Below are 24,276 nucleotides of genomic sequence, written 5' to 3' on the forward strand. Positions count from 1 at the left end.
CATACCCCTGGAAAACAAGGGTCGAGCCTAGCCAGGGATTTCCAACCCCCCCCGCTCGCCCTGCTCAACCAGAGAGATGGCCCATGAAGGAACCTAACACCTCTGGGAGCACGGTCTTCAATTCTTCAGTCTTCTTACTAATCCTAAGCTAAAATTTTTCTTTTTTTTTTTAAATATCAGACTGCAGGTTTGCACCTCTACCATCTGCTGGAGTCAGAGAAATACTGAGGGACAGCAGGTGGCACTCTTGGTTATGTAGCAGTTCCTCAAAGTTTTGTTCTCTGTCTCCATCTGCTGGTAGGGATAAATAAATCCATTTAGATGGATTGATCTGGGGTATGAACAGGAACTCCAGATCTGTTCTGCCTGACGTCCTGGTAATGAGCCACTCCCCTGTGCCTGTGCTCTGGCAGTCTGAGGCCTGGACTCCCCCAGGTTCTTTATCAACTTTTCTAGCTCTTCCCTGAACTACCATTTTCCTTTGATGGATAGCCTATTTAGATGAGCTTTGGAGACTGAATATGCCACCCATTTCCTCAGCCATAGCAACTTCCTAGCTGACACAGCAGCCACAGCTTCCTGTATAGCCAATATACAAAGTAGCTGCCCCTGATTCCAACTTGGCTGCCTCCATAACCTCAGGAATCCTCCATGTCCAGTTGCAGCTGATGGGCTCACCAAATCAACAATCTAGCCATGTATCCCCCATGATTACCACCTGTAGAGACAAACTGGCACTCTCAAAAACCTATGTTAGAAACTGGTCTGTGAATGTAGTTGCAATCACAGTTACAATTTTTTCTATTGTGATGGTAGTTGCAATTTAATTACAACTATTATTATTGTTGAATATTTATTGCCTCTGTTATCACTTAGTTGCTGATGTTGTTGTTTGGTTCACGCACTTATTTCCCTCGCTAAGTTTACTGTTCCTATTTATCCTATGTATCCCCCTCCCCTGTTCAATGTAATTTCCTCCTTGCTGTTACAATGTAAACCGATATGATGTTGCCACGAATATCGGTATAGAAAATTTTATAAATAAATAAAAGGATCTTTAAGATCTGCTTCAATCTTCCCATCTTTGAGGTCCTTCAGAATTGTGCCCACTTCCATCGCAATTGTCACCTTTCTTGTGACTGCGGCCACTGGTGCATTCGCCTTCAGCATATAAAACAGCCTGTTGAATGGGGTAGAATATTGGCATGGTACTCCTGTATGAAGGGCGAAGACTTCAGGGGGCTTCTTAATCCCTGCTAAAATTGGATCTCCTCATGCAGTTGCTTCTCTTTCCTGCTTATCTGAAAGCTTCAGAAATTGTCTTACTTGGGATATAAGTTCCCCAAGTTCATCCTTCCTAAACAGTCTCGCCACTGCATCCTCTCCCCAAATGACACCATCCCTGCTTCTGAGCCTTCCCCTTAATTCCTGTGTTTCCAAATCTCCCTTCCAGGGATTACTCTGGAACCTGCTGGAGGTCCAGAAGTGGTCCAGAGAAGGATCTTTATCCAGTTTCATCTGGGATCTCTTTAAACCTGGAGACTGTGAGACCACGTGACCTGATGAGCGAGTGACACGCACGTCAGACTCACTCCCAGCACCCGCTCAAAAAAACCTTTACAAAACCCACCAATTTCTCCAGCCGGCACAGGAAAACTCACCCGTGGCTAACTAAACCGTCATCGAGGATTTCCTCGATTGCAGCGGGGATGGAATGGCCAGCAAACCGCCGTGCGATAAAAAAGCAGGGAGCAAATGGGCCGAAATCAAAATGGCGGACGGGCCTCCAAGCCCACAAGCAGCAGAAAAACCATGGGGCTCTGGTGGAGGACATGTCCCGGGCTGTTGCAGCAGCGCTGGAAGGGAAGTTTTTAGAGCTGTCACAACAGATTGCAGCCGGCAATGAAACCCTGAATGCCATCAAGCAACAGGAGGAGACACAATCCAGAATCAATGCAGTTGAAAATGAAGCACAGACACTAAACACAAAAGAGGGGCAGCTTGAACAACAGGTCGAGGACTTAGAGGCAAAGGTGAATGACCTGGAGAACATGTCGCAGAGGAGTAACTTGCGCTTTGTGGGCTTCCCAGAATCCAAAACTGACCACGAAATCAAGAATTTGCTGGAAGGCTGGCTCCTAAAGGAACTGGGGCTAGACCAACTACTGGGTCAGTGTTATGTTGAACGAGCACACCGCTTAGGAGCTCGAGCAGCAAACATGACCAGACCAAGAGTGATCATAGCAAAATATCTAAATTTTGCCCACAAATCTGCAATACTTCAAGCATATAGTAAAACAGCTTCGCTAACATACGAAGGACAATGGATTTTGATATTCCCAGGACTACTCCACCTTGGTATCTCAAAAGCGGAGGGTGTACTCTTCCATCTGTGCAGAACTTCATAACAGACAAGTGAGGTTTAATCTACAATACCCTGCCAGGCTGAGAGTGGAGCACCAGGGATCATGGAAACTGTTTGATACGGTGTCCTCCACACAAGAACTTTTGAAAAGCTGTAGGAGGTGGTGAGGAGTACAAATTGCCTGATTTACTGGATGGTTTGCACTAACTTTCTATGTTTTATTGAGCTGGTTCTATCGGATTATTCAGTTTGAGCTTTGTTTGAAGGGTTCATAACTGCAAATGTTGTATGTAGAAATAAGGGGGGGCTCTGGAGCGGATTACAAATGTGGTTTTCTATTCCTCCTAATTTTGTTGGAGGTGTGTTGGAATAAAGGGCAGCGGCCTGGTGCGAGAAGTCGGGCAGGAGATGGGGGGAGGTATGGAGGGGAGATAGGGCACAGTCAGCAACAGAGCACTGGGATAGATTGGAGACAATCTCTGAAGGTGGTACGACATTCTGGGGGACACACGACTAGCTTTCAAAGGGGTGGGCCTACGGATTCCCTAGGCTGGGGAGGAACCCAGGGAACAACGCAGTGGCTACACATCATCAATTTACAATATCATTGCTTCTGGGTAAAGTATGGCTGAGGTAACATGCATGTTTTCCTGGAATGTAGGAGGCTTGGGATCACCTATTAAGAGAACCAAAGAAGACACAAAACAAAAATTGCTTGGGGATCACCTATTAAGAGAACCAAAGACAACACAAAACAAAAATTGCCTGCTTTCAAGAAACGCATTTAAATGACAAGGAGCATAACAAACTAAGAACATAAGAACATGCCATACTGGGTCAGACCAAGGGTCCATCAAGCCCAGCATCCTGTTTCCAACAGTGGCCAATCCAGGCCATAAGAACCTGGCAAGTACCCAAAGGGGGTAGATCAAGTATATTATTCTTCTGCGGAGGGTAGAAAAGGGGGAATCGCCATCTTGGTGGGTAAAGGAGTGGCATTTGATCATATCTCCACACATAAAGACAAAGCAGGTCGGTTTGTTATCATCACTGGCCGGATATACGGGGAACCTGTAACAATTGAGAGTATATATGCACCAAATATATATTCTCATGTTTTTTTTTAATCCTTGATGCGTGTGTTGATCGAACACTCCATAGGAATTCTGTACCTAGCAGGAGATTTTAATTGTGTGGTAGATCCAACCTAGATAGACAGTCACAAACCTCCATTGCGAGTCTGGGCCCCAAAAAAGGAATCTCCTACTTATGTAAACATTTACAGTTGATTGATGTGTGGAGGGTTTTGCATCCTGAAGACAGGACCTATATGCATATAGCTATAGCCCATGATTCCATGTCTCGTATCGATTACCTACTTACCAGTGCTACAAATTTCTCTTTCATAAATGATACGGAGATAGGACCTGTGGAGTGCTTGGATCATGCTATGATATGGGTTGATATTAAGAGGAAAATAGGGGCAGGGCAGTCAAGAGATGGAGATTCCCAGGTCGTCTCAAAGGGGACAGTGAATTTCAGCACTTCCTCAAGGAGAAATGGAAAGATTATGAGGAAAATAAGTCAGCAAAAGACAATCCGCTGCTATATTGGGAAGCAGGAGGTGTATAATATGGCGTGCCTCTTACGGCATGTGTATGAATGGATAATGGGAGTGGAAAAGTTTTCACCTGTGGGTTTTCTGCAAGGTTGGTGTAAACCCTTTCAGGTGAGCAATCTGCTGCATGTATCATCCAGCCAACTACCAAGCTATATTCAACATAATCCAATAGTAACCACATGTAAACATGCTTGGAAATGGTTGTGCCATAGGTTACAGATATCCTGGCAGACCTCTAAGAACATAAGAAAATGCCATACTGGGTCAGACCAAGGATCCATCAAGCCCAGCATCCTGTTTCCAACAGTGGCCAATCCAGGCCATAAGAACCTGGCAAGTACCCAAAAACTAAGTCTATTCCATGTAACCATTACTAATGGCAGTGGCTATTCTCTAAGTGAACTTAATAGCAGGTAATGGACTTCTCCTCCAAGAACTTATCCAATCCTTTTTTAAACACAGCTATACTAACTGCACTAACCACATTCTCTGGCAACAATTCCAGAGTTTAATTGTGCATTGAGTAAAAAGAACTTTCTCCGATTAGTTTTAAATGTGCCCCATGCTAACTTCATGGAGTGCCCCCTAGTCTTTCTACTATCCGAAAGAGTAAATAACCGATTCACATCTACCCGTTCTAGACCTCTCATGATTTTAAACACCTCCATCATATCCCCCCTCAGTCGTCTCTTCTCCAAGCTGAAAAGTCCTAACCTCTTTAGTCTTTCCTCATAGGGGAGTTGTTCCATTCCCCTTATTTTGGTAGCCCTTCTCTGTACCTTCTCCATCGCAATTATATCTTTTTTTGAGATGCGGCGACCAGAATTGTACACAGTATTCAAGGTGCGGTCTCACCATGGAGTGATACAGAGGCATTATGACATTTTCTGTTTTATTCACCATTCCATTTCTATCAATTGTGGGTCACCCCAGGTTTGCCCCAGGGCTGGATGATAAAGTTTTTCTAGCTTGAGCCAATAAAGGGTTCCACAACATTAGACAATTAGTACAAGACGACAGGGGGCGGATGAGGGCGTTTGAGGACATCCACCTAGCCTATAACATCCCCAACACGGACTTCTTTTGCCTATCTCCAAGTCAGGCATTTTCTTGACCGAAACATTCTAAGCCAACAAGTGTCTCTACTATCCGATCGCCTGGTTAAATTTTTTAAGATTCCTGCAGGGAAGACAATCTCTTGTGCTATTACCACCAAAGCCCTGAATGAATGGCATACGTTGGCAGTGTAATCCCGCTTAGCAGACAGCTGGACTCAGGAATTGGGCTAGCCTATAACTTCCCATATGTTACACATCTATTTTCAAAATCTGAAAGCTGTTTCAGAGCATATGCTATATCAGGAGGTGCAATTAAATTTTTCCATAGACTGTACAAACCCACAACCTGGGCTTTTAAGGTAAAATTGTTGTCCTCTGATAAATGTACAAAATGTAATATGATGCCGGGTATGCTATATCATTTATTCTGGAAATGTTCTAAAATCTTGGACTATTGGAGGAAGGTTCTACTTTATGTCAGTCAAGTGTCGAATGTTCCGATACCATTAAATCCATTATTATGCTTATTTGAACAGAGAGGGGAACTTCTTCAACAAATTTCGGATGCTAATTGGCTGTTCCTATGGAAGACTTTTTTTATTTATTTATTTAAATAATTTATATACCGGAGGTTCCTGTATAATATACATATCACCCCGGTTTACATAGAACAGTAACAATCACTAAATTTTGCGGTTTACATAGAACAGGATTAAACAACGAAGTTTTACATTGAGCAAAAAGAAGTAAACAAGTTTTAACATTGAAACAAACGTAGTAAACAAGTTTTTACTTTGAAACAAATTAATAGAAGTAGGCAAATAGGAAATACTATTAAACCATTAATAGACATGCGGTTAATAAATCAAAAAATAACATGGAGATATGTAAGTCCACATGAATATATGTATGTAGACTGTATGTAGACAGCAATGAATATGTGAATCTCTAATTGAATAATGAAGAATAAAAAAGATCTGAAAAATATCATTGTGGGAGTGAAAAGACTTTTTCCTGTTCTTGGTTCTAGGGGAAGGCTAGTTTGAATAACCAAGTTTTAAGTTTCTTTTTAAATGTAGTGTGGCATGGTTCCAGACGCAGGTCTGGAGGGAGCGAGTTCCAAAGTGAAGGGCCCGCTGTCGACAGTGCACGTTTCCTTAGAGCGGATTTCGCCGGTTGTGTGATTAGTCTGTTCTGATAAGCGCTTCTGGTAGGTTTTACGGATGTGTGTAGTTGAATTTGAAATGTTAAGTTGAGAGGCACGATGTTGTATAAGGCCTTATGTATCATCGCTAGAGACTTGAATTGGATCCTGTATTTAATTGGAAGCCAGTGGAGGTAGTGGAGGATTGGGGTGATATGATCTCTTTTCTTGGCATTTGAGAGAATTCTTGCTGAGGCGTTCAGGACCATCTGAAGTGGTTTGGTGGTGCATGCTGGTAGGCCTAGGAGGAGAGAGTTACAGTAGTCTAATTTTGGGAGTATGATGGCTTGTAAAACCATGCGGAAGTCCCTGTATAGGAGGAGTGGTTTAAGTTTCTTTAATGTTTGCAGTTTAAAGAAACATTCTTTTGTTGTGTTGTTGACAAATTTGTTGAGATTGAGTCTGCTGTCTATGATGACTCCCAGGTCTTTAACTTGTTGCGTGATGAAGTGCCCGGTGGTGTCCGGATGTTGATTAGTGTTAGAATGTGAAGGGGGGGTATAGTTTTCCGGTGCTATAATGAGGATTTCGGTTTTGTTTTTGTTTAGGACCAAGTTGAGGCTGGTGAGTAGATTGTTGATAGCAGACAGACATTTATTCCAGTATGATATGGCTTTGTGTAGGGAGTCTTCTATAGGGATGAGGATTTGATTATCATCCGCGTATAGGTAATGTCTTAGCTTAAGGTTAGTGAGTAGTTGACATAGTGGGAGCAGATAAATATTGAAAAGAGTCGGAGAGAGGGATGATCCTTGCGGTACCCCCCTCTTGGATTCGATGGTGTGGGACTCTTTGTTATTTATCTTGACCTTGTATGATCTGTTCTCCAAAAACGATTTGAACCAGTTAAAAGCTGCTCCTGAAATGCCGATGTCTATTAATCGTTGCAGGTGGTACGTGTGGTTTACGGTATCAAACGCTGATGAGAGATCCAGGAGAGCGAGGAGGCAAGGTTGGCCCTTTTCAAGGTTGAAGATGATAGTGTCTGATAAAGATGTTAGTAACGATTCAGTATTCATAGTCTTACGAAAGCCAAATTGGTTTGAGGTGAGGATATTATTTTCGTCAAGAAATTCTGTAAGTTGTTTGTTGACAACTTTCTCCATAACTTTGGCTATCATAGGGAGGTTTGCTATGGGTCTGAAGTTAGCTGGGTCTGATGTAGGTAAGTTGGGGTTTTTGAGGAGCGGTTTGAGCATGGCTAACTTGAGTTGGTTCGGGACAAGTCCTTGGGTGAGAGAGCAGTTAATGATGTCTGCTAAAGGTTTGGCTATAGTGTTTGTGATTAGACTCAGTTTGTTGGATGGAATATGGTCTGATGGATGGGAGGATGGTTTTATTTTCTTGAGAATATTCTCTATTTCTAATGTGGAAGTGACCAAGAAATCGCTTTTAGAGCATTGGATGATGGCAGATGTCCTATCCATCACGTACTGGAGAATACGCTTACACAGAATGGCTACCAATGAGATCTTAACAGCTCACCGTACTTCCTCTAAGAAATATGCTCAGTTCATGGAAATCTAGCAGTCATACTTGTTATCTCTCAATCACAAAGCTAGGAACAATCTATTAGCTTTACATTGACTTTAGGTACACTATGCCTAAGCCTGGGTACAACATGGAGAGACGGATTATGACTGTGCTCACTCTGAAGAAGGACTGTGTCCAAAGCGCCTAGACTGCTCCAGAACAGTTCCTACTTAGAGAAGGGGGAGGGAGGGGATGGGGGGTACTACAGAACTATTGAAATGTTGGAACGTTATGGATGAAAAGTTGATATTGTTTATACTGTATGTTATATGATGTTATATGAATATTGATGTTATATGAATAATCTGTGTAAAATGAAAAATAAAGAATGTTAAAAAAAAAACAAACAAACTTGGGGAGGGGGGATAGCCAAATCTCTACTGGCCTGCTACCTCCCTTTCTTGTCAATCCACATAAGCCTTCTAAATCTCCAAGACAAATTCCATGGAAAACCCATTCCACCATGCAATCCATGCTGAGATACCCCCAGGAAAGCCCCCATGGAGCTTCGGGGTTTGGCGCTATTTGTCAAGGTATTCTATCTGCTCACACTGCTTCCTGGGCATGCCAATGCAATCCCCTCCGAACCCCTACCAGGCCACTAACAACTCCTCTTCAGACACTCTAATGGTTCTTACCTTCTCCCATGCTGCTAAGACCAAATGCTGACTTCTCCGGGCCCTCACAGTTCCTGCAGAAAAAACTTGTAACCATACTTTACTGCTGGCTGCCACATAGACACCTCATCCCGCTCTCCATTAGTCTTCCTCAGCCAGGGTGGGGGACACAGAAAGAAACAGAACCCTTCTGCAGGACCCACCGTGGGAATCTGTTGCTATACTCCTCAGACTCTTCGTCTTTTATCTGAACAACTTTATACAGACTAGGCCCAAATGGGAAATGGATTCCCCCCCTGCACAAGGGAAGGAAGAGTAATCAATCCTGGCCATCATCTCTCCCCCCCCCCCCCCCCGTTTGTTTTTTTTATTCAATTTAGGATATCCTAGGGAGACTGATCCACTGGGCCATTATCCTGGGAACTTAATGAAGAAATCCATCTTGCTGCACACTCCTCACCCTCTCCTGGAGAGAGAGAACTATCAACAGGCTTTCATGCCACACCTAACATGTGACGTCAGAAAAGCAAGTTTGCTTACCGTAAACAGTGTTTCCGTAGATAGCAGGATGAATTAGACTGTTCCCATCAACAGCATGGCTATCAGGCCTAGGAGGCGGAGCTTTTACCAAAGCTGAATGCAGAGCTTTGCTCTGCGGCTGCGCGAGTGTTCCCGCGCAGGAAGACAGATTCTCCTCAGTCAGTAATTAAGCTATAGGTCTACGTGTGTATTGACTGTCCAGGGAGGAGGGAGGGTCCGCATGGCTAATTCATCCTGCTATCTACAAACACAGTTTTCGGTAAGCAAACTTGCTTTTCCCGTTGATAGCAGGGCTGAATTAGCCATTTTATTTATTTATTTATTTAGATTCTTTTTTATACCGAAGTATAGCGAGGAGCCTTCACTCCGGTGTACAATGAACAACTTCATACATTAAACATTTTTAACAGAGGATATAAACTTAAACATCAGTGTTAACAATAACATCTCAGCAAAGGAGAGTGATAAGAAACATTATTAGAAAACGTAACTATAGTAAGTATCATAAATTTGGGTTTTCTTAAGAAATAGCCATGTTGTTGATGGGAGTCCCAAGCTCCTGGGTCACACCATGGTTGACTGCTTGTTATTCCTTTGGAATAGGGCGTGACCCAACGTGGGCAGTCAATTGCTGTTTATGGATTCGTAAAAGTTTGTAATGCTGCTTGACCAATTTTGGAATCTGCAGAAGCTTAATGATCAAGACAGTAATGGGAAGTGAAGGTATGCAGAGATGACCATGTGGCCACTTTGCAAATATCCAGAAGAGCAACGTGTCTCAAGTGAGCTATGGAAGTCAAAACTGCACGTACTTATTTATTTATTACTTTTTTTTTTTTTAATTTGTGGGCATTTTATTGATGGGCATTCGGTTTTGTAGATAATATAATGGCCTTCTTTTGATGACAGTACAGAATACATTGTGTAATCCAGCTCAATATAGTGTGCTTTGATATTGGTAGTCCTGGCGCATTAGGGTTAAATGAGAGAAAGAGTTGGGAAGGTCTGAAATCAGATTGCATCTTATTCTTATAATAAGCTACTGCTCTTTTACAGTCTAGCACGTGAAGCAGTTTTTTCTCTGTTGTTCTGGTGTGGTTTCGGAAAGAATGTTGGAAGTTCGATTGCTTGGTTTAAATGGAAGGCTGGAAACCACCTTTGGAAGAAATGAAGGATGAGTTCCGAGTACTACCTTCTGCTTGTAAAACTGTAAGTATGGTGGATAGAGAACTAAGGCCTGTAGTTCACTAACTCTACGGGCTGAAGTGACTGCAACCAGAAAAAAATACTTTCCAAGTGAGGTATTTGGGTGCGCTGACTTCAGTGGTTCAAATGGAAACCTCATTAATTGATCTAAAACAATATTTAGATCCCAGGCAACCAGTGGTTTGGTAACCGGAGGCCGTGAGTGAGGCCTTTGATGAATCTTGTTATCAGTGGATGCGAGGCTATTGGCCTATCCTGATGTGGTTTGTGGAAAGCTGTTATGGCACTTAAGTGAACCCGTACCGATATGGTAGTGAGACCTGAGCTATATAGCGTATGCAGGTAATCCAAGAGAAATTCTGGAGAACAGTCGGTAGGGTTTAGACGGTGCGAGTCACACCACGTGGAGTAACATCTCCATTTTGCTCAGTAATTTTTCCTAGTTGATGGTTTTCTGGCCGCCAATATGATGTCTTGTACGCGAGACGAGATTCCTTGTTCATTTAGTAATATCCTTTCAATCTCCAAGCAGTGACATGTAATGAGGTGTGCATCGGATGTAGTAGCGAGCCGTCCTCTTGAGATAGGTCGTTGCGGTCTCCTAGGAGGATCAGAATCGTGATCGACAGAGTGAGCAGATGCGTGTACCAGGGTTGTCGTGGCCACGCTGGCATGATGAGTATAAGATTTGCTGAGTCCTGTAAGCACTTCTGAACTGTGCGAGATATGAGTGGAATTGGAAGAAAAGCATTCAGGAGGCCTTCCATCCATGATATGAGGAAGGCATCTTGCGATATCCGCAGATGACTGGGCAGGATTGAGCAAAACTGATATACTTTTCTGTTTTGTTCGGTAGCGAAAAGATCCATGTCTGGTACGCCCCATCGTTCGAAAACGTTGTCTGCTATTTGTTGATTTAACTCCCACTCATGTGAATGAAAGATTCTGCTGAGCTTGTCTGCTCGAGTGTTGGCGATGCCCGGGAGATATGTCGCTTGCAAGTGGATCGAATTGCTGTGAGCCCAGACCAGTATGAGAAGCGCTTCTTTGCATAGGCTCCAAGAACCTGACCCTCCTTGTTTGTGTAGTACATTGCCACCTGGTTGTCTGTGTAAACCATTACTCTTCTCCCTCTCAGATACGGGGCAAACGTTTTTGAGGGCGTTCCTTATTGCTCTCAGTTTGCTCTATCAGGGACCATTGACCTTGTGTGTCTAGATGGTTGAGATGAGCTCCCCAACCTTTGTGCAAAGCATCCGTTGTGAGGACTGCGTTGTGTGGAGGGTTGGAGAACAATGCACCTTTGGTGAGGGTACTCCTTAGAAGCCACCACGCTAAATCCCTTTTCATGTCTTGTGTCAGGGATAGGACATGAGATAGAGGTTGCTGATGCTGAGACCAGTGGGATTTTAGTCCCCACTGTAGTCCTGCACAGTGGAGGCGGGTTATTTTGGACTGTGTGTATGGCCACCGCCATGTGTCCCAGAATCGTGAGCACTAAACGAGCTGACGGTTTTGGTGTAGACTGTAGTTTGAGTAGAAGCGTTTGTAAAAGAAGTTTCCTCTCTTTTGGAAGGAAAGCTCTGTTCCTTGTGGTAACTAGTTGCGCTCCTATGAATTGAAGAGTTTGAGAGGGAGTGAGTTTGGATTTCTCGTAATTTACAACAAGGTTTAATCGTTGGAGGCATTCGATAGTTTGTTTGAGATGATGTTTGTAGTACTTGTGGGTCAGAGGCGACAATGAGCCAATCGTCGAGATAAGGAAATAATTGATTCCTTTTTTCCTTAAGTGGGCAACCACCACTGCCATGCATTTCGTGATGAAAACTCTGGGAGCTGCTGAGAGTCCGAAAGGAAGGACTTGGATTGGTAGTGTTTGCCATTGCACTGGAAGCAGAGGTATTGCCAAGATGCTGGATACATTGGGATATGAGTATAAGTATCCTTCAAATCCAGGGAAACACAGCCAGTCGTTGCGTTTTGTAGAAGCGGGCAGAATCAATTTGAGAGATTACCATCTTGATCTTTTCTCTTACCAGTGTTTGTTTAATTCCCTGAGATCCAGAATGGGGTTGGTAATCCAGCCGATTTCTTGGGAATTAGGAAAATTGGGGGGGGGGGGGGGGGGGGGAGGAGTAGAAACCCAGATTGTAGTGGGTTGAAGATATGGATTTTAACGCTCTCTGGGTGCGAAGGTGGGATAATTCATTTTCCAGCTGTGCCTGGTTTCCTTGATTTCCTCTGAGATGGCCTTGTATAGAAATTCAGTCGATACACTCTCTGATGATCTGCAATACCCATAGATCCGTGGTGATCGTTGACCATGCTTGTAAAAAACTGGTTAATCTGCCTCCAATGAATGTACGGGGGTGGTGGCCCAATCGCCTTTAAAAAGACGACGCGTGGTTTTGGATTGTTGTGCTGTGTTTGCATTTGTGCCCGTTGGTTTCTGGGATTGACCTCTTCACTGTGGTTTTGTTGTCCCTGTGGGCGTTGAAACTGGTGTCATTCTGTAGGATTGGTAAGGCTCGAATTGACGTCTTTGATATGTGGGACATCAAAACTGCGGCAGGTAGCGACGAGAGAAAGAGGTATGTGGTGTGTGGGTTGGTTAAGGACGGTTACTGCTACTGATTGTTCTTTGAGTTGTGCTACAGTCTCTTGTAGACGGTCTCTGAACAAGTTGTCCCCTGTACAGGGGAGGTTTGCCAACTTTTCGTGGATGTCTTCACGAATAGCACTGGATCTGAGCCATGCTATTCTACGGGCTGCGATGATGAGGAAGATAGTGACGTTTCATCACTCCATCCCTCTCTGATGTTGCTAGAGATTTTTTCCTTCTTTTGATGCATCTATCCAGTTGAAATGGATACAGAGGAGTATAAAATCCTTGTGAGGTAGGTGACAGACTCCCGTCACTAATGTGGTTTTGCTTGGATTTTCTTTTATGGGGTTCATTGCTATCCCCATGGGAATGTACAGATGATGGTGTAGAAGGTCTAGGATGTGGTCGTGACTGTTCCACTATCTGCTAGTCTTGTGGTTGAGGTCCCTTCGGGCACGTCTGTATTACAAGAGTCTGAGCCGCATGAGATGGATTTGTGGGTTGATTTTGGGTGTTTATGCGCTGCCTGTGTCGACGTTTGCATCAAGCCCGACGCACGATGTGACTGCTTCGGGTTGTGGCTGCACCAGTGTCAAAAGTATCTGTTTCAGCGCTGGTTGCACCGGCGAATGCATCGGCATCGAAAGAATCTGCTTTGGCGCTGGTTGCGCCGGTGTCCAATGCGTCTGATAAGGTTGCTTCAACGCTGTTTTCGTCGACGTCGATTGCGTCTGTGTCCGATACTCATGTTCGATGCTTGTCTGTTATGCCGGTGGCGCTTTTCTTTAATCTGGGCCTATCTCCTATGGATGGGCCTTCTGAGGCCGACTGCCTAGGCGCCGGTCCCCAGCGAAGAATGCACCTCAGAGGGGCATATGACCCGCTGGTCCCACAAAGTCTTTCCATTTCTTTCAGCCCTTTGACGTTGGGCTCTCAGCGACATTCTGCCGCAATGGGAACAGACTTCTTGCCTGTGGTCTGGGCCCCAGACACACATAGCATTAGGAATGTCCGTCTGTCACGGACATTTTGCCACACGAACAGGGTTTTGAACCCTGACGGTCGTTGGCATGTTCCCTTTGATGTTTTATGTTTTATTTCTCTTATATTCTTTCTTCTTTTTTGTCCTGTCTGAGGAGACGAGGTGCTCCGTATATGATCCCGTGCGTGGAAAAGACAAACTGAGGAGAATCTGTCTTCCTGCGCAGGAACCACACACGCAGCCATACAGCAAAGCTCTGCATTTTCAGCTTTGGTATAAAGCTCCACCTCCTGGGCCTGAAAGACAGATCCCATCAACAACATGGCTAATTCAGCCCTGCTATCGATGGGAAAACGCTTGTGTTCTCTGCATCCACCTGCTGGTGAACAAGTATATCCCATGCGGCTGGACTGATCCGGCATGACAATAAGGAAGACCCTTGGATTACCTTTCCCAGCTTCTTTTCTGAAGGGATGGGCTCCACCTTAACAGGGTGGAACCAAGCTGCTGACACTAACCTTACAAAGGAGATAGAGCACTTTTTAAACAAGAACAAAGGGGAAAGCAGATAGTCGCTCAGCAGTGCATGGTTCGGAGGGAGGTATCTTGAAAGGATACTAATGATGCATTAGAATTAGAGCATCCCAACAGTGAGCTTCTAATAATAAGAAAAGTAGTTCAAATAAGATGAAGAGTAGTAAATCACCTGGACCGGATGGTATACACCCCAGGATTCTGAAGGAACTCAAAAATGAAATTTCAGATCTATTAGCAAAATGTGTAACCTATCATTAAAATTATCCATTGTACCTGAAGACTGGAGGGTGCTAATGTAACCCCAATATTTAAAAAGGGCTCCAGGGGCAATCCGAGAAACTTCAGACCAGTTAGCCTGACTTCAGTGTCAGGAAAAATAGTGGAAAGTGTTCAAAACATCAAAATCAAAGAACATTTAGAAAGACATGGTTTAATGGAACAAAGTCAGCCCTTCACTTTTTTGAAGGAATTAATAAACATGTAGATAAAGGTGAACCGGAAGATGTAGTGTATTTGGATTTTCAGAAGGCATTTGACAAAGTCCCTCATGAGAGGCTTCTAGAAAAAGTAAAAAGTCATGGGATAGGTGGCGATGTCCTTTCGTGGATTACAATCTGGTTAAAAGACAGGAAACAGAGAGTAGGATTAAATGGTCAATATTCTCAGTGGAAAAGGGTAAACAGTGCCTCAGGGATCTGTACTTGGACCAGTGCTTTTCAATATATTTATAAATGATTTGGAAAGGAATACGACGAGTGAGGTTATCAAATTTGCAGATGATACAAAATTATTCAGAGTAGTTAAATCAAAAGCTGATTGTGATAAAAAGCAGAAGGAGCTTGCAAAACTGGAAAACTGGGCATCCAAATGGCAAATGAAATAGTGACAAGCTGCAACAATGTTAAGAAAGATTCTCTCGACTACTGGCACCTGATCTCAAGACAGCATCACCATAGATTATCCTCTTACTCAGTGACTCTCTCTTATGAAACCAGGTTCCTTTCCCCGACTCCAGTATCCATCCCTCCTTCTATTACCCCTAACTATTCAATTAATCTTACTTCTACCTAATCTTATTTTTACATAGAAACGTAGAAATGACGGCAGAAGATGACCAAATGGCCCATCCAGTCTGCCCAGCAAGCTTTAACACTTATTTTTTTTCTCATACTTATCTGATACTCTTGCACCTTTATTAGTAACTTTTTGGTTCTATTTACCTTCCACACCCGCCATTGATGTAGAGAGCAGGACTGGAGCTGCATCTAAGTGAAATATCTAGCTTAATTGGTTAGGGGTAGTAACTGCCACAATAAGCAAGCTACTCCCACGCTTATTTGTTTACCCAGCCTGTGCAATCCAGCCCTTGTTGGTTGTTGTCTGAATATAAATCCTCTTTTTTTCATTCCCCCCCTGCCGTTTGAAGCAGAGAGCTATGCTGGATATGCATTGAAAGTGAAGTATCAGGCTTATTTGGTTTGGGGTAGTAAGCGCCGCAACAAGCAAGCTACTCCCCTGCTTTTTTGTGAATGCAAATCCTTTTCTCCACATTTCCTCTTGCCGTTGAAGCATAGAGCAATGTTGGAGTCGCATTAACCGTGTGTATGTTTATTGAATAAGGGTAATAATCTCCAGGTAGTAGCTGTCATTCTCGCAAGCCACCCCCATGCCTCTTCTCTTCATTCACATCCTCTAGACTTTATGGATCCACAGTGTTTATCGCACGCCCCTTTGAAATCCTTCACAGTTTTGGTCTTCACCACTTCCTCCAGAAGGGCGTTCCAAGCATCCACCACCCTCTCCGTGAAGAAATACTTACTGACATCGGTTCCGAGTCTTCCTTCCTGGAGCAATCGTGACCCCTGGTTCTGCTGACTTTTTTCCAATGGAAAAGATTTGTCGTCATCTTTGGATCATTAAAACCTTTCAAGTATCTGAAAGTCTGTATCATATCACCTCTGCTCCTCCTTTCCTCCAGGGTGTACATATTTAGATTCTTCAGTCTCTCCTCATAAGTCATTCGATGAAGACCATCCACCTTTCTGGTCGCCCTTCTCTGGACCGCCTCCATCCTGTCTCTGTCCCTTCGGAGATACGGTCTCCAGAACTGTGCACAGTACTCCAAGTGAGGCATCACCAAGGACCTGTACAAGGGGATAATGACTTCCCTTTTCTCACTCAATATTCCTCTCTCTATGAAGCCCAGCATTCTTCTGGCTTTAGCTATCGCCTTCTCACATTGTTTCGCCGACTTCAGATCGTTAAGAAGCTATCACTCCAAGGTCTCTCTCCTGCTCCGTGCCCATCAGCCCTTCACCCCCCATCGAATACAGTTCTTTCAGATTTCCACACCCCATATGCATGACTCTGCACTTCTTGGCATTGAATCTCAGCTGCCATATCTTCGACCACTCTTCCAGCTTCCTTAAATCCCGACTCATTCTCTCCACTCCTTCCGGCGTGTCCACTCTGTTGCAGATCTTAGTGTCACCAACAAAAAGACAAAACTTTACCTTCTATCCCGTTCGCAATGTCGCTCACAAAGATATTGAACAGGACCGGTCCCAACACCGATCCTTGTGGCACTCCGCTTAACACCGTTCTCTCTTCAGAGTAAGTTCCATTTAACATCACACATTATCTTCTGTCCGTCAACCAGTTTGCAATCCAGGCCACCACCTCGGCACTCACTCCTAAGCTTCTCATTTTATTCCCCAGCCTCCTGTGCGGGACCATATCAAAAGCTTTGCTGAAATCCATGTAGATGACATAGAGCGCTCTTCCCTTGATTCAATTCCCTAGTCACCCAATCGAAAAAGTCAATCAGATTTGTCTGACAGGATCTTCCCCTGGTGAATCCATGCTGCCTCTGGTCCAGCAATTCTTCCGACTGTAGATAGTTCACTATTCTTTCTTTCAGCAGCAACTCCATTACTTTTCCCACCACCGAGGTGAGGCTAACCGGTCTGTAGTTACCAGCCTCCTCTCTGCTCCCACTCTTGTGAAGCGGGGACCACCACCACTCTTCTCCAATCACTCGGAACCATTCCCGTTTCTAGGGATCTATTGAACAGGTCACACAGCAGACCTGCCAGCACATCTCTGAGCTCTCTCAGTATCCTGGGATGAACCTCGTCAGGCCCCATGGCTTTGTCCACTTTCAGTTTCCCCAGCTCTTCCCATACATTCTCTACTGTAAATGGAGTTACATCTACTCCACTCCCCTCCAGTTTCTTGTTAACTAGCGATGGTCCTTCTCCAGGGTCCTCTTTAGTGAACACAGAACTGAAGTATTTGTTTAATATTTCTGCCATTTCTTCGACTCTCTCCATACATTTGATCCTTTTCACCTTTAAATTTCACTATACCACTTTAAACTTTTCTCCTTTCTCTGATATATCTGAAAAATGTTTTGTCACCTCTTTGGCAATCCTTTCTTCTGCTTGACTTTTTGCAGTCTTGATTACTTTTTCTTTGTCTCCCTCAGTTCTACCAGATATTCTTCTTTGTGCTCCTCCCCTTTGGGATCCTTTATATTTCTTGAACGCTGTTCTTTTAGCCTTTATTTTGTCAGCCACCTCTCCTTTGAGAACCAGATAGGTTTCATTTTTCTTTTCTTTACTCACCATTAGATTAATTTTGCACTATCCTCAAATTTAACTTTACTTTCCCTGTAGTACCAGGATCAGTCCAGACAGTGAAGGTTATGTCCCCTATCCAGCAGGTGGAGACAGACCAGAATTGTGAGGATGTCCCTTTAAGGGGAGAACCTGTACACTAACCCCTTCAGTATTCGTCTGTCTCCCAGCAGGTGCAACAGCTCCCCTTCGGCTCTCTGTCTCTGGCTTGTCAGCCTTTTCTATTCCATCTTAGATTCAAGCAAGTACTTCAGAAAAGTTATATTTCTGGGGTTTTTTGATCCCTAGTGTCTTTTTCTTTTTTCTTGGGAGACGATATCGTCTCCTCGCTCTTGCCGGACTCACGGGGCTATTTGCCCCTTTTGCGCTGCATAGTCTGAGTCCGGGTTACCTTCCAGGTGTGGGACCGTCTCCCTCTGGGACTCGCTGCCCTTTTCTGGCTGCCGAGAGGGTTTTAGACCCGCTGCTGCGCTCAGTCACTACTGATTTAAAAGAATCAGTTTAAAAATCAGTTTAAAAGGTACCAAAGTTCCGAAGTCGCAGGTACTCAAATACCTCTGACTTCTGCAGCAGCTGACCAGAATTTTTCTTACTTTTTTTTTTTTTTTTTTTTTACCTTTTTTGGCCCTTTTCTGGTCCTCAGGCTTTAATCCGGCAGTCAGACAGGCAGGAGTCAGCAGGGTCTCCCCCTGCTCTCTCCTTGGTGCTGAGGCTGTCACTTTAAGAGGTTTTTTTTTTTTAGATCGTACAGGGAAAGGAAAATTAGTTCTTACCTGATAATTTTCGTTCCTGTAGTACCAAGGATCAGTCCAGACTCCCTTCCCTGTTTGTTATTATGTCTGTCCTCTCGAAGCTTTTATTGTAGGTTCACAGTTTCTCAAATGGGCATGGAGTAAGATTACTGAGCAATTACACCGGAAGTCTTGGTCTTCTGCCCATACCAAGTATATTCAAGAGCGTATAGGTTCCATGGGTTCTATTGTTGCTCCGTTGAGCTTTACTGTTACTTGCTTGACCCTAGTTTGGGTTCTTTGTTCTCTGCATAGTTCTCTGCTTCAACGGCAGGGGAGAAGAAAAAACTGATACTTCACACATCCAGCAGAGCTCTCTGCTTCAACGGCAGGGAAGAAGAAAAAAGGGTTCGCACTCACAAAGCGGGGAGTAGCTGGCTTGTTACGGCGGTTACTACCCCAAACCAAATGTGCTTGATACTTCACTTTCGATGCATATCCAGCATGGCTCTCTGCTTCAACAGCATGGGAGAAAGGCTGATACATCACGCATTTCCAGCATAGCTCTCTGCTTCAACAGCAGGGGAAAAGAAAAACGGATGCTTCACGCATATCCAGCATAGCTTCAACGGCAGGGGAGAAGAAAAAAGGATTCGCACTCACAAAGCGGGGAGTAGCTGGCTTGTTACGGCGGTTACTACCCCTGATACTTCACTTTCGATGCATATCCAGCATAGCTCTCTGCTTCAATGGCAGGGGAGGAAAAAAAAAACTGATACTTCACGCATATCCAGCATAGCTCCCTGCTTCAACGGCAGGGGAGAAGAAAAAACCACCAATAAGGGCTGTATAACATAGTCTGGGTAAAACAAGCATGGGTGTAGCTTGCTTATTGCGGTGGTTACTACCCCTACTACCCCTAACTAATCAAGCTAGATAATTCACTTGGATGCAGCTCCATCACTGCTCTCTACGTTAATGGTGGGGGTGGAAGGGAAATAGAACCAAGAGCTAAGAGAAACAGATAAGTATGAGAGAAAAAATGTGTGAAGCTTGCTGGGCAGACTGGATGGGCCGTTTGGTCTTCTTCTGCCGTCATTTCTATGTTTCTATGTTTCTATGCTTTGACAGTCGTTATACTGAAGGGGTTAGTGTACAGGTTCTCCCCTTAAAGGGACATCCTCACAATTCTGGTCTGTCTCCACCTGCTGGATAGGGGACATAACCCACTGTCTGGACTGATCCTTGGTACTACAGGAACGAAAATTATCAGGTAAGAACTAATTTTCCTTTTAAAGCAGATTACAATCAAATTTAATCTGGAAAAGGTACAATATCAAATGTATACAAAAAAAAAAAAGGATCCTCTGTGCTTATCCCAGGTCTTCTTGAATTTTGTTAGTTTTGTAATGGCACAGAGATTCATTGCATGCAACCATCACCCACTCTGTGAAAAAATATTTTCTGAGTCTACACCCATGAGCCTCTATCATAATACTTATAATAATAATACTTATTTTTGTAGTGCTGCTGGATGAGCGCAGTGCTCTATGTGGTGATAAGTACACAAGTAGAACAAGTCCCTTCCCCAAAGAATTTACAATCTAAGTGGATACCTGAGGCATTGGGAGAAAGTGACTTGCCCAAACTCTGGCTTCCCTGGTTCTCAGCCCATTTCTCTAACCACTGAGCCAATCCTCCTCCCTATCATAAGAGCTTCCTCTTTAACTTGCTTTTCATATCACATCTCTCTTCTAGGGTATGCTTATTTAGATCCTTCACAAGATTTTTAGGGTAAACCCTACAAGAAAAACATTTCTGCTGCTGATTAAATTAAGATTAACTATTTTCTATATAGAAACTTTCCCTCAGAGCAGGCCATGAAAAAGCATAATATATGTTTAAGTGCTAGCCAGGAGTGTGCCTCCATGCACATGGAATAAACTTATGTCATAGCAGCGATTGATGGAGCAAAATAAATTCCCATAGCCTGGTGGCACTACATGTGAAGAGAGATTAAGGCATAACCTGCAGAAACCACAAACCTCATGAAATCCATGGGCAGACAAGATGCTGCGTATAAGACGGCTATCCGTGCGAACAATCTTATAGGACAAGCGATAGCGCTCTGCGGGAAAGAGAACAGGAAAAAAATAAGGATATTCAACAACCAAACAAGCAGAAATAGTACCTGCACCAGCAGGCGGCTTCCCCCACCACCCAGAGGCAGCTCCCCCTCCCCAGCCTCTGCCCATCTCCCGCAAGCAGCCCCCCCTCCCCAGCCTCTGCCCGTCTCCCACGACCCGCATGCAGCTCCCCCCTCCCCCCTCCACCCGTAGGCAGCTCCCCCCTCCCCAGCCTCTGCCCATCTCCCGCAAGCAGCTCCCCCTCCCCCTCCCCAGCCTCTGCCCGTCTCCCACGACCCGCATGCAGCCCCCCTCTCCCCCCGTATCCCACCACCTGTAGGCAGCTCCCCCCTCCCCAGCCTCTGCCCATCTCCCATGACCCGCAGGCAGACCCCCATTCCCCAGTTTCTGCCCATCTCCCATGACCCACAGATGGATCCCACTCCCCAGCCTCTACCCACCTCCTATTATACGCAGGCAGCTGTCTTTCGTCAGGATGGCCTCTGCATGGAACACCATAATGGGAACTTTCCGGGCACCCCCAGTCCACAGGATACATGGATGGTCCCTGCATAAACAGTAAAAGGAACCATAAAAAACTGGAGCATTAAGCATAATAAGACTATTGCCCCAGTTGCTAGGTACACTACACTCTCTCTCTGGTGGTAGCCCTTCCTTGCACTTAACTCAGCTTCCATACTAAGGAGATCAGCCAGCTGGCACCCATACAGGCTTGACCACCAGCAGGTCACTTCTGATTCTGGTTGACATTAGCTTGAAAGCATAATCAGCCAGACCAGACGCATGGGTTATGCCTCCTAACCAGCAGATGGAGGCAGAGACTACCACGTTTGCTGACATCACCTCTTATAAGCTCCCATACTGACTTCATCCTGCTAGTATTCTCTGTCTCCAGCAGGCAGATAGCAAGCAAGTATCCCGTCTGGTGAAGAAGACAAATTTGGATAGCAGCTCCTGAGGTCAAATTCTTGTACTCCCTTCGTTGGCTGAGAACGGTCAATTGGCTATCCTGGTTCCGGCAGCCTCAGACATTGCAGCAGTTTGGACAGCAGCTCCTCTGGGTGGAGTTAGAGGAGCAGCTCCCAATACTTCAAATAATTTATACAATTCCTTCCTCTTCCTGGGCCTCTATTTCCATAGAGTTTGTAAAATGTTTGCATCAGGTTTTTTGGTTTTGTTTTTTTGTTTTTTTTTTATAGGGCAGAATGCAGCTCCAGGTTTCTCTCCTGCAGGACATACCTCCCTGGAACTCCTCCTGGGAATCCAGAGCAAAGAATGAGAAAAGAAGAGAAGGATAGGAAGGGGAGAAAATCCTGTGTTTTTCATATCTGTCACTTATGGGCCTTAAGATTTTAAGGGAGAGTCTGAGAAGGAGGAAAGTTCCCACAAGGAAGAGGATAATTCAGCTACGGTTTTGGTTGTTCCACAAAGAGGAACTTTCTTCCATAGTTTCAGAGTCACTAAGAACACTGGACATAGTGGGGGAAAAAATAAAAGAAGCTAGGAGTCTTAACTGAGAAGGCGACCATATAATGTCGTTTAAGACAACCATTCAAAGCATTTTTTTTTTTTTTTTTTTTTTAATTATTTATTTATCCATTTTACAAACTATAAACAAAGAATCCTTTGCTTCAATCAGGAGATTTACAAAAAAGAAAAATATTATACATTAATAAATGCAATTATATCATAATTACACAACTAATTCATTATACAATTTTATCTCCTTTGTTCTAAGCAATATTTGGTGGAGAGGAAAGAAAAAGAGGAGTATTACAAAGAAAAGAAAACTTTATATTAACAAATAAGCCCCTTGACTATTACTCCCAATCATATATATATTTAAGGAACCAGATGTTCTAGGTTATAGGGGTTTCTTTCTTGGCATCCAAGAATACCCTTAATTGCTCTGGATTATAAAATATATAGGTATTACCAGAGTACTTTACCACGCATTTAGCAGGATAACGTAAAAGAAAACTTGCCCCTATAGCTATCGCTTCAGGACGCATTATTAGAAAAGATTTCCTGCGTAGTTGAGTAGCCCTGGATAAATCAGGAAATATCCTAACCAAACCACCCATATATGTAACATTAATTACTTTAAAGTAATACTTCATAATAAGGGCTCTATCAAATTCTGAAAACAAAGAAATAAAGAGCACTGCCCTTTCAGCAATTTCCAGTCCAGAGCTTTCCAAATATTCAGATAAGTTGTTAAAATTTCCGATTTCTCCTACTGGAGATATTTGAAACTGGCTCTGTCCTTGTTTTAAAAACAAAATCTTTTTAACTGCTGGAATTTGCTCCTCTGGTATCTGTAATATTTCCTTCATATATCTTTTAAAAGTTATTAGTGGTATCTCACCCACCACTTTTGGGAAGTTTAAAACCCTAAGGTTTAACTGCCTCAAATGATTTTCTACAGATTCCAGCCGCCGTGTTAGGATCATTTGATCTTTCACACATGCAACGTTAGTATCAGTCACTTGTTTAAGATTTTCTTTAACTTGCTGTAACTCTCGCAGCTGCTCCGTCCCCTTCAAATGTAAGTGATTTTCGATAGATACCATTTTTTGGGCGATTTCTTCGGTTTTTTGGGTCTGTTCATTGAACGCCTTCGTTAAACCCACAACCACTTCCCAAAGGGACTCCATAGTGATTACCGCTGGTCTTTTAATCTCAATGGGACTCCTTACAGGGTTATTCATTACCTCTCCTCGACCCATCGGTGTTAACGATCCTTGCGGCATTTCTTCAACCCTCTGTTCTCTCCATGTCGCAGCTTCAGGGGGATTCGAGGCACTGGCAAACCCCTCCAAACTCGAAATGTCTCGCGAGAGTCCTCCCTCAGGGGTCGCACTTGTGACGCTTCTCACCAGCGACTCCTCTTGCCCCGAGGCATTCGGTGAGACAGCATTCGGCGGCAATCGTGGTTCCGGGGGAGTTAGCGATATTTCCCCAAGCGGAGATAGGACTCCTCCTCCTATTCCGCTAGCGGGGCTCGCTACTCCAGTCGAAATGGGAGAAGCATATTGCAGTATAACACGCTGACCTGCGGGAAGTGTGGGCTCGGGGGGATAAACCCTCACCTTCCCCTTTCTTTTGTGAGGCATTTTCAACGAGAGTCCGGTAAGTGTAACGAAAGGCAGGAGCGTCTGAATATGCGTCCAGTCAAGCGGCCATCTTGGATCCTCCAGCCCAAAGCATTTCTGTAGCATAGATAAGGATTGATCTCTGTCTAAGGGAATGCTCCAGAGTTAAAATGTAGAGGATGTAAGAATATAATGTGACTATATCCCCTACTGGCTCAGAAAGGGAAAAACTTGAATTTCCTCAAGTGCATGTACTCTGTAGTGCTGTCACAAGGACGACTATTCCTTCGGAAGGGGACTCTGCCCTCAAGGATGCTCAGGATAGCAAGATAGAGAGTGCGCTTAAGTGGGCTTCTGATTTGGTGATGTAAGCTGATGTGTGCGGGGGTATTGTTGC

At 44.1% G+C, this 24,276-nt stretch overlaps 1 protein-coding gene across 1 annotated transcript in view; it reads right to left on the minus strand.

The window, feature by feature from the left end:
- The window catches only part of TTLL5 (tubulin tyrosine ligase like 5), a 798,469-nt gene that overhangs the window by 714,625 nt on the left and 59,568 nt on the right, over positions 1 to 24,276 (minus strand). The window contains 2 exon segments of the mRNA XM_029598396.1: positions 20,683 to 20,765; positions 21,225 to 21,331. Of these exon segments, the coding sequence (XP_029454256.1) occupies positions 20,683 to 20,765; positions 21,225 to 21,331 (190 nt within the window).

The sequence above is a fragment of the Rhinatrema bivittatum genome, chromosome 4 (assembly GCF_901001135.1).
Source record: "Rhinatrema bivittatum chromosome 4, aRhiBiv1.1, whole genome shotgun sequence".
In the NCBI taxonomy this organism is placed as follows: Eukaryota; Metazoa; Chordata; class Amphibia; order Gymnophiona; family Rhinatrematidae; genus Rhinatrema; species Rhinatrema bivittatum.